At 38.8% G+C, this 10,777-nt stretch overlaps 1 protein-coding gene and 1 long non-coding RNA gene across 2 annotated transcripts in view; one reads left to right on the plus strand and one right to left on the minus strand.

Moving 5' to 3' along the window:
- The window catches only part of elmod1 (ELMO/CED-12 domain containing 1), a 28,456-nt gene extending 25,676 nt beyond the window's left edge, over nucleotides 1-2,780 (plus strand). The window contains exon 11 of the mRNA XM_046039807.1: nucleotides 2,605-2,780. Within this exon, the coding sequence (XP_045895763.1) occupies nucleotides 2,605-2,780 (176 nt within the window). The remainder of the gene's footprint in view (nucleotides 1-2,604) is intronic.
- Nucleotides 2,781-8,621: 5,841 nt separating this feature from the next.
- On the minus strand, nucleotides 8,622-9,004 carry LOC123963949. Its single transcript, XR_006823290.1, has 2 exons — nucleotides 8,901-9,004; nucleotides 8,622-8,819 (listed from the first exon to the last, which is right to left on the minus strand). It is a non-coding gene; the product is annotated as an uncharacterized LOC123963949 (long non-coding RNA).
- Between the last annotated feature and the right edge of the window lie 1,773 nt (nucleotides 9,005-10,777).

A 10,777-nucleotide genomic window follows, 5' to 3' on the forward strand; every position in this document is an offset into this window, starting at 1 on the left:
CAGAGCAGTTTTAGCAGTGGGGCTCCATGATGTGGCCATCGAGTGTATATATGCAAACAGGAGAGACTGTGTGTGTTAATTGGCAGGAAGTGTTTCATTGCTGTGTGTCCTGCTGCCCTGCCTTCTGCCTCCAGTCTGCATAGGCTCTGATAAGCACCAAGGACTGACTCTAAAAACAAACACAGTCACATTAAATCCTTTTAAACCCACACAGTATTGTGAGGACACTCCAGCCGAGCAGCAAGCTGTAAATTAAGTTATTTACTGCAGTCTGATAGCTGTACAGTGTCTATACGGAAGAGATAGTTCATGGTTGGTATGCAGCACAATTGTATGCAGCTACAATTCTTCCACAGGTTTTACGGATCACGTGTACTTTGCCATGAATTGAAAGTACTGAGGTAGACCTTTACAAAAACTGGCTGTTGGACACTAATACGGTATTTTCACTTTTGATGCGATATAGATGTTAAGGATATTTGTAATTATTAACTTTTTAAAGATGTTTTTAATACAACAGATTTTTCAGGAAACTTGATTTTAACACTCTTAGCATCTGTTCCACTGGCTTCTGTAACTCAGTCCAATCTCTCATTGAGCTTTTCTTTCATATGTCTTTTTGAAAAAATGTGAAGTGTTCCTGGGATTTGCTTGAACAAAATTGGCCTTTCAGAAGCATGATTTCACCCATATCCACAATGTTAGTAGAGTATAATATATAGTATATGGGCACAGTGCCACAGCTCACTTCACATAAAAAAACATCAGAAAAACATGAGTCACCAACACCCTCTTCTTAAGTCATATTTCCAGCTGTAATCGCTGTTTTCTAAAACATTGCTCACTATTCCGTCCTCTCTGTCATGTCTGAATGCACTTGACTCACTCATGGATTCTTTTGTTTAGCTGGGATGTTTAGCTCTTGAAAACCTAGGGCTTATGGAAAATTCTGTTCATTAAAGGCTGTTTTAAAATCAACATCACCCACACCTCCTGAGTAAAACCATCAAACAAAAAAAAAAAACTGCTTTCTGCAAACTAATGCCAGTATTTTTATCACTTCCCTCAAGCTACTCTTTTGCCATTGTGGGCATCAACATCACAGACCTGGCCTACTCTCTGCTGGTGAGTGGAGCCCTGAAGACTCACCTGTACAACGTGGCCCCAGAGATGCCCAGCCTGCTGCACTTCCAGCAGACCTTCTGTGAGTTCAGTTGATATATCTGTCATATTAGCACAGAGGGGACCGAGCTTTTGCTGTAGCAGCTCCTAAACTGTGGAACGATCTACCTCTGCACATTAGACAGGCATCTTCACTGTCTGTTTTTAAGTCTCTTCTTAAAACCCACCTCTTTTCTCTGGCCTTTGAAAACTGAAGTTGACATTTCTTGTTTTAGTTGTATTGATTTTATTGTTTTATTGTATGGTTGTTTCATTGTAATGTTTTTATTTGTATTTTTTGCGTTGTGTGAGCTTTGTGTTTAGTGTCTTTTATGTATTCATTTATTGTTTTACTGTACAGCACTTTTTGTCCACTTGGATTGATTGATTGATATCTGGATATATGTTACCTTGAAGATTTCCCCCCCTGCAGGACCAGAAATTAATCAGGAATACAACATTTGTTTGTTTTGCTTATACTTATATATATATATATATATATATATATATATATGTTGCAAATATTGTCCTGTTTTGCTTTACCTATACCTTGAGGGGCGGCTGTGGCTCAGGAGGTAGAGCGGGTTGGCTGTTAATCGGAAGGTCGGCGGTTCGATCCCTGGCTCCCTGGTTGCGTGTCGAAGTGTCCTTGGGCAAGATACTGAACCCCGATTTGCCCCTGGCGGCTATTCCGCCAGTGTATGAATGAGTGTGAATGTTAGTTTCTGTTTGAGCACTTAGGCTCAGTGTATGAATGTGTGTGACTGGTGAATGCAGATGTAGTGTAAAAGCGCTTTGAGTGGTCGAAAAGACTAGAAAGGCGCTATACAAGTACGGAGCATTTACATTCTATAATTTTCCCCATTAAAGTAAGGACATGTCCTCTGTCAGACTTAAAGCTTGTAAGAAGTTGACAGATTTGACAAGAAAGATTGAATGCTGAAATTAATTCAACGAACTAGATCCAAATTGTCAACACAGCTCTTAGGTTTCAATTTAATTTTTAAAATAAATATTTCTTTAGAATGTATTGTTCTGCAAAGCACCAAACAGCAGACAGAAAATGGTAGAAATTTTTCTCAGGAGTTAGTCGAGACCAAAAACAGAGCTTAAAGAAAAATGAATATAAGATTAGAATTAGGTGGCCAGAAACACAACTCCAAATTAATGCTAATGTTGCACAGTATCTGCTAGACTTGCCATAACTGTGTATGGTCAGAGATACAGTATATACTGGATGTCAGATGTTTGGTTTTCAGCTTGATTTGCTGCCCCCTGGTGGCCACAAACTCTGTTAATGAAGCTTAAATTTGCATTAACAAATGCGCTGAGAACAAGCTGGCAACACTGGCATATTGAAGTTGATTTGATGGTTTATTTACACATCCAGCTACTCAATGCTACAAGAACATAAAGGGTAAACTTTCGTTTTTCTTACGACAGGTTACTTAATGCAGGAGTTTCACCGTTTCTGGATCGAGGAGGATCCTAGCGACATCATGGAGTTCAACCGGGTCCGCTCCAAGTTCCACCGGAGGATCCTGCGACAGCTAAAGAACCCAGACATGGCTCTGTGCCCCCACTTCTCTGCCTCCAACCTCCACCTGGTCAACCTCTAAACACACACACCCCTGACCTGTGACACCCCCCCCCCCCCCCCCCCCCCCCCCCCCCCCCCCCCCCCCCCCCCCCCCCCCCCCCCCCCCCTCACTGAAACCCTCTTATTCCCACAGAGGTCTCCCCTGGATGTCTGGTCAACTAAAAATCAGAAATCAGAAATCCCTTTACCCTCACATATATGGTTCCTCAAACTGCTGGAGACATCTGGGGAGACTCTCTTCCTTCTACGCTCAGCCCACCTTGTCCCAGCTAACGTCATGTCACATCACTGCCAAAAGCTCACTCAGCCACTGCACACACACAAACACATCTACACACACACTGCCTCTACGCCCTCACTGCAGCGTTAGACCACCAGCATCAGAGATGACCATAGCGATTGTAGCTGTGTATGAGGAGGCTGCACCACACCATCACCGACTCATCATTATCTGTTGCTTTAATGATTCATGATGATTGTATCACAGCCGTTACACCTCAGTTATGAACCCTGTGCTTATTCTCATAAGAAACCAAATTTACTTTCTCAGCCAAAAATCCCTTTTAGATTGCAAAGTAGTGATAATCAGTTCTGAATATTTTGGCAATTAGCTGGTCGAGCTTTCAGACAACTCAAATCTGTCAAAACAATATTTTGTATTATATAACTATAGATATATAATGTTGGTTTAAAAGATTTATTGAAGCATAAAAGAAATGTTGCTGGCACTGATTCAATCAAAATAAATCAGTCTATACTGTATAAAGCCAGTCCATCTCTTACTGTAACTTTGTCTGTATTAGGTCATTGATATAGATTGTATTGTACTTTTTATGTCAACATGACATTTACACCTAAGACTTCTCCTTGCCAAAATATCGAATGTGGAGAACTTTCAATCACAGCAGTAGTTTGCTTCTTGTGAGCTCAAATGTAAGTTTTGTAAACCTGCGAAATGATGTTCATAAATATAAGATACACATTTTGAATGTGTAGCATTATCCAACACTGTTTTTCATTTTTGGATACTAAAAGAGCTCCTTCTCTTGCAATTTTTATTTCCTCAGACGTATTTACATCCAGAAAAATATTTTATGAACATTTTAAACAGGTTTGCAAAGTTTTTGCCTTTGATTTGACCCCATGCAATGATTCTGTTATGAATGTTCCTCACATGCTCACATTCACGATTGTTTGATTCTCTTTTAATTCTCTGAATGTGACACTGTGTCCACTGTTGTATCAGCCAAAGCAATAATTTACATTCATTTCACTGCACATTTCTTTAAGTGTATTGATTTGCACCATGTGTGCCTAAGTATTTCTTTTATTTTCTAACTCAGAGCTGAAATGCTAATCAGTGTATAGCTGATACATGTAGCCTTTAATAGAGGTTAAATATTACCACTTTAATTTTTAGACATTAGTAATTACTGTAAACAAACGGCCCCATAAGCCTGCCGGTTGCTCCGTTGCATTTTACAATGTCTTTTAATGAAGCCAAAGACACCGTGGACAGGGACATGTGAAAGGAAGCAATGGGTTTTATGGGAAATGTAGTGCATGAATGTGGTCTTACCTAAAAATGCTACACATAGCAGCTATAAGAAGCATCTCTTATTATCACTTCCAAATGCAACAACCAGAGAAATACATTTAAATGTAGAACTGCTCTATAGATAATGAAAGAGGTGATTCTTACCAATACAGTAGAGAGTTGACGGGCAAAATGTGAAATGCTAAAGATTGAGGCGTTGACCAGCCAGTCAACGCACCAGCTGCAGAGCTGTCACACTTACCAATCACACAAGAACAAGAGCTCCATACTGTACAAATGGTCTTTGAGAAATTACTTTTTATTAATATGGTATTCCTACATGTCACTATCAGCTCCCTACTGTCGAATGCATGCTGACACCAGTCATGACAAAAGAGTGACCCCACCCCATTTTAGAGGTAAAATGGATGTGTTTTTCACTAGATAAAAGAAAAGATTAGAGGGAAATCTGATACAGTTTACATGTTTTTTTCTGCTTTCCTTTCTTGTAAATCATCTTGTGAACGCTTAGATTTGTCCCGACCCCCCAGTTGGGAACCACTGCAGTAGATGACCCTCCATTCAAAAAGACAGGAGAAACATCCAATTCATTGTCTATGGAGCATCAGTTTGATTATTATCTCAGCTCTGAGTCATACTTTTAGTTTTCAACAAACAAATCAACAAAAGCCCAAATCTGACACACCTGTGTGCTTCTTCACATCAGTGTTGCTTCACTTGAAAACATGACCACTGTATTTAACATTCACAAGCATTCACATCGTGCGTGATGCTGACAGCTCTGACAAATGTACAATATTATTTTACTGCCATGCTTGCACTGTTGATTGTGTTTTAATAGTATTGAATATATTTGTCCCATTGAAGTGAACGTTAATGATTTTTGTCAGTATTATGCAGCTATTTACTTCAGTGAATGTCTGTGCTGGTTTCATCTCCTGCTTGCAATTTGTTTTGCTTTGCTATGGTCAGCTTTGCACTATTGTAAAAATAAAAATATACAGTTTCCTATATGATAATAAATCAGTCATTTGTGGTATTAGGAGATGAAGGGCCAATGTGTCCGATAATACTGTAGATGAAGTTAAATACATGCTGCTGTATATTCTGCTTTGAAACTGCCTACAAGAAAACACAATCTGCATGACGATATTTTCACTATTACTTATATGGCATTCTGTATTCTTCCTAGAGTACTTCTAGATATTGTAATAGCGTGCTTCATTTGTCTGTGCTGTACTTTTTGAGACCACAATAAAAACTGTCAGCTAAAATTTTAGGTGACTGTTTTTTGTTTCTTGTTGTCTACACCTCAGGTGTTAAGAGCTCCCTGCTGTGGTGTTTCTGCGCTGTCTGAATGCCAGCTCTCCATCATTGTGTGAAGCAGTGGTAGAAGAAATATTCAGATCCTTTACTTAAGCAGAAACAGTACTAACAAAAATATTGTTACTTAGCTAAAAGTACAGAAGTATTTTCAGCTAAATGTATCAAGCGTAACTCATTACGCAGACGTTTCATGTTCAGTTTTATTGTCACATGTACAATACAGTGACTTGTGTCCCAGCTCTCATCTTTTGTGCACATAAATAAATACAGACCATCCATACAATATTTCACAGCCCTCACAGCCCACATACTAGTAATACTTATATCTCACATAACCATATATCCAGTGCACACACATGTAACAATACTATTTACAAAAGGTGATCGGTGCATGTGGGAGACAGGTTGATGCTCATTACATTAGCTAAGTTAGAAGTAAGGAAGCAGCAACAACGGTCCATGAGCAGGATGACTGATGTCCTTAATGATGTTATGGGCTTTCTTTTTGCAGGGAGTGTAAATGTCCTGGAGTTGTTGTAATTTTGTGCAATGGTTATGATAGCTGCTGTCTTTACAGTTCTTTTTAGTTTTTTACAGTCCTATGCTAGAGGTTAGTATAAATTTCGGCTCCCATAATGACGCTCTTGAGGCGCCTCAGAAAGTCCAGCCTTTGCTGTGCCTTCTTGAGGATGCCCTTTGTGTTGAGGGACTATGTGAGTGTGTCTGTGTGCCCAAAAAGGTAAAGCTGGCAATAATTTCAACATATATGACCTGCTGAGGGAAAAAGTAGTGTGTAATTCCCTCTTTACTTATTGTCTAGGTCTTCCACTTCGCTCCTATAGTCCCTCTCATCAATGTAACAGCTACAAAGCAAATTTTATAGTGTTATTGTCATATTTGGCAACACAGTTGTGTGTAAATAGGCTGTACAGTTGGGGAGTCAGACAGCATCTTTTTGGCACACCAGTCCCAAGAGTTATTGTAGATGAACATGCATTACCAATACTCACAGTCTGGGGCCTTCCTGTCAAAAAAGAAATCAAAAGACTGAGTTGCTAAGACCAAGACCTCTAAGTTTTAACACCAGTTTGGATGGTACAATTGTATTAAAAGCAGAGCTATAGTCAATAAACATCATTCTCATGTCAGTATTTGTCTTGCAGAGCAAGTTAGATGGCATAATCTACAGATCTAGTGGAACAGTAGCCAAACTGTAATAGGACAGTAGGTAGGGAGAGGTCAAGGCAGTGGGACATTAGTCATTTCAAGCATTTCCTGATTATATTTTCCTTTAATTTTCCTTTAAGCTGTATTTTAAATAATTTTTTAAAAATCTTTTTCCATTTAAAATCTGTTTTTTTTTTCTGCCTTTGTGAAGCACTTTGTAACATGGATTCTGAAAGGCGCTCTATTTTTTTTTTTTTAGGCAAGTGACAGGTGTTTCTTAGGTACAGGGGCTATAGTGGTTTTCTTAAAACATTCTGGAACCACACACAGGGTCAGGTTAAAGATGTCTCCATTCTGTATATCATTACTATATTTTATTATTAAAAAATACATGAAAATGTAAATTATTATGCTGACCATGAAATGAATGTCACGTTCTCAGCACTCTGAACATCATTCTCTAATATTTTTTAACTTTATTTACCATTTATTTTAGGTTTCTAATGTGCTGTAAAGCCAAAATGATCAGCAGAGGGCAGTAAATTCCCACATCACATGAGACAGACTCACTTACTGTGGTGTTATGAACTGAGATGGCAAAATCCCTAACTTTATATTAGGTTTGAAATGGTGACATTTGTCATGATATGGCCACCGAGATTGGTTCTACTTGAGGTGTTGACAGTTTTTCCTTGCCACTGTCGCCAAGTGCTTGCTCATGGTGGGAGAGTTTGGTCTAGATGACAAATGCCCCAAAATAACTTCTGTTATGATTTGGTGATAGGCCTATATATTGTATATATATAATTGAATTGTATCCTATCATTATCCCAGTGATTTGTTTTGCAGGTCACCCCTGACGCCTAAAAAAAAGGAATAATAAGCATGAGCTGTTCTTTTGAACTTCTCTTATCATTCTGTAATTGATGACATGTAGAAAACAAACAATCCAGACCATGTGTTTGTTGCCACCAACCAACTCTGCTGCTCTTTGTTTGCAAAAAAGATTAATGTAGACTTTATGATCTCCAGCTGTTCTGTTACATTAAACAAGCAAAAAATAAAGAGGGGAGATTGTTGAGGCTGCTGTAGTTTTAGTCAAGCTGCCATTTGGTGCAGTGTTGCATCAGCTGATCAGATCCCATGCAAACGTTGGAGGAACATTTAAGTCAGTAAATCAAAATGAAGGGCACCACTTTCTAATACGGTGCTATTACAAAGAGTTATACACTGTAATTTCACATTGCTTTATAGGATAGTTATAAGCCATTATTAGGAAAAACATACGGGTTACCAGGTTGTAGATATTCCCATTGGCTGGTGTTTCTTTAGAATAATACTTGCTCTGTCTTTGTTTGACCACTTAGTTTCTGGAAAACAAGTGCAGAACATCTGGACCGCAGACTTGATGGGTTACCATAAACCACCTTTATTAATACTTGTCAACATTTTATTCATCATATTGCAGAAAACCTTTGCTGCTAGCTTAGCAGAAAGTGAAAAATTGTGACCCTTTGTTGATCACTTATTTTGCAACACTGGATTGATGATAAACACACACCCACAAGCAAAGAGCAACAACAATAAAAAGAACAAAAAAAAACCTGAATACTTTTTTAAACAACTTTACAACCACTAGATGTTCAAAATGGTCACCAGATGAGTATACAAATAATTTTAGTATAGTATAAACATAGACTCATAGGTTACATAAGTTCTCATTTGAGGTACTTGTTCTTTTTCTTTTCATGCCACTTTCTGTTACGGTGGAGCTGGTGAACTCAAGCGCTAGACACATGGAGGCAGGAGTATATTTTGTAAGATGATTTATTTATAACCGCAATAATGTGAGCAGGGAGTGAAGTTGATCCAAGGGGGTGATTTGGGAATCCGGACAGGGGAAAAGCCAGAAGTGGTGTGTGCCAGAGCAGGGCCCAGTGATTAGCAGAGCCAAGCTGAGTCCAGAGCTGAGAGGCAAAACCAACAGGTTAACTGTTGGAGACAGAACTGCAGGGAGAGCAGAAACATGGTTAGAGAAGATTCAAAGGTAACAATCGCTAGAACTAGAGGCTGGAAACGAAAACTGACTCAGCATGAGCTACGATCTGGCAGCGTGAGAGTGGCTGTTCAGGGTTATTGAAGGAGAATTGATTGCAGAATGGGAGGCAGCTGGTGAGGTTCAACTCAGGACTGACACACCTGACTCTGCTTGAGTAATCACAGTCACATCAACATAAAGAGAAAAGGTATGCAGAGGTGGAGGCCATGGCACTTTCTACTTCAACTCCACTCCACTTCAGAAGGAAATATTGTATTTATTTAAGTGAGATTTAATATAAGTTAAATTTCAAATTGTTTGACAGCTTTAGTTACTTGCATTAATTAAGATTTCTGCACACATATCATATGAAAAGCTTGAGACAGACAGCAAGAGACAACTAGATTTTGAAAGTATCCAACAGAAAAATTCCCACCCCCATCTCTTCAGCCCTCCAAACCACTCCCCAAAAACACATTTTCATGCTCAATGAGTATATGGGCAGTGTGTGTGCAGGTAGACAGGCAGGTAGGCCAACCAATAAATTAATTTGGTCCGATACAAAGAGAATTTCAACAAATATAACCAGAAAATGCTTCAGTAATATATTGCCTACCCCAGCTTTAATCCAGCAGTTTTTCAAAAGTTCCAAATGAGTTCCATCTTAACAGTAAAACCCAGATTTTATATTTATACATGAATAATAACACAGGTGACCTCTTGTCATGTTAACAGGACAGCAGGAGTGCAGGAGCAATGTCATTATTTCCAATGAAAAAATCATTTGCAGCCAAAGTTAAACTTATAAACAGCCGTCCATTTATCCACAATTTTTCCATCTATGGTAATGAATCCCAAATGTTTCCCCATATTACTTCTCAGATGGTTTGGAGTCATCATGATTATCCATTTGACAGGGCTTGATTCCCTACAATTTAAATTGCTTAGTTTACTGTGCAACAAGGCATGAAATAGATTAGAGTGATGATGCATTTTATGAATGTCCCGCACTGGAGTTCAAGGCACGACATGTTGCGCTCATACATTGAGAAACAAATGATTACAGACTTTACAGACACATTTTCTCAAGCTCGAACGGTAGCTCCAGTTACAAATAACAAGTTACAGCCTTACCATGCATCAACATTGTAACTGCACCCTCAGGACAAACTTAGTAGGTCTCTACAAATAATAAAATCAGCACTATGTTGTTCATACCAAAACTTTTATGCTGACTTTTAGTCTTGTTTTTTTTTAAAAACTCAAATGGTTCTCTGTATAGAAATACACTCACACAGACACACTAGTTAGGTATTTGTTGCCAAATTCAGGAATGTCTCCAGTTTGTTTCCCAAAATCAGAGAGCGAGAGTGGAGGCTACAGTGTGTCATGATAATGCAAGTGGAGATACATGCACATCACATCAAAGCAGTGGATTAGAGCGGATCAGCTCCAGACAAACTCTGTAGTAATGAGGGCTAAGTCAAAACTGCAGGCCAGTGTTTGAGCTTGACACATAAGCGTCAGCGCTGGCAATCCTCACTTTAGTCAGCACTTCTTAAGCTTTGTGCCTGCAAAAACTACATTTTACTGATTCAGAAAACAAAAATGTTTGTAGGGAAAGCATCTAGCAATGTTATAGAGCAATAACTTTATTTATAGAGCTTTATTTATATTTATATATATAAATAGCCCCTTTCAAAACATGGAGCTGCAAGTGCTGCTCTTAAAGGCTCTAATCAGCACTCTAGTGTATACATACAATTCTAGCTTTTTTTAACCTGTTTAGGAAAGCAAAAGCACACCTTTAACCTTATAATTAACACACTTTGCGTAATTCCAGTGTAGCTCAGCTTACCTTCACCATGAGCAGAAGTGTAACCAGCTGATGGACCCCTACCCCACTAACACTAGTGAAAACTCTATT

This window comes from Micropterus dolomieu, linkage group LG23 (genome assembly GCF_021292245.1).
Source record: "Micropterus dolomieu isolate WLL.071019.BEF.003 ecotype Adirondacks linkage group LG23, ASM2129224v1, whole genome shotgun sequence".
Taxonomy (NCBI): Eukaryota; Metazoa; Chordata; class Actinopteri; order Centrarchiformes; family Centrarchidae; genus Micropterus; species Micropterus dolomieu.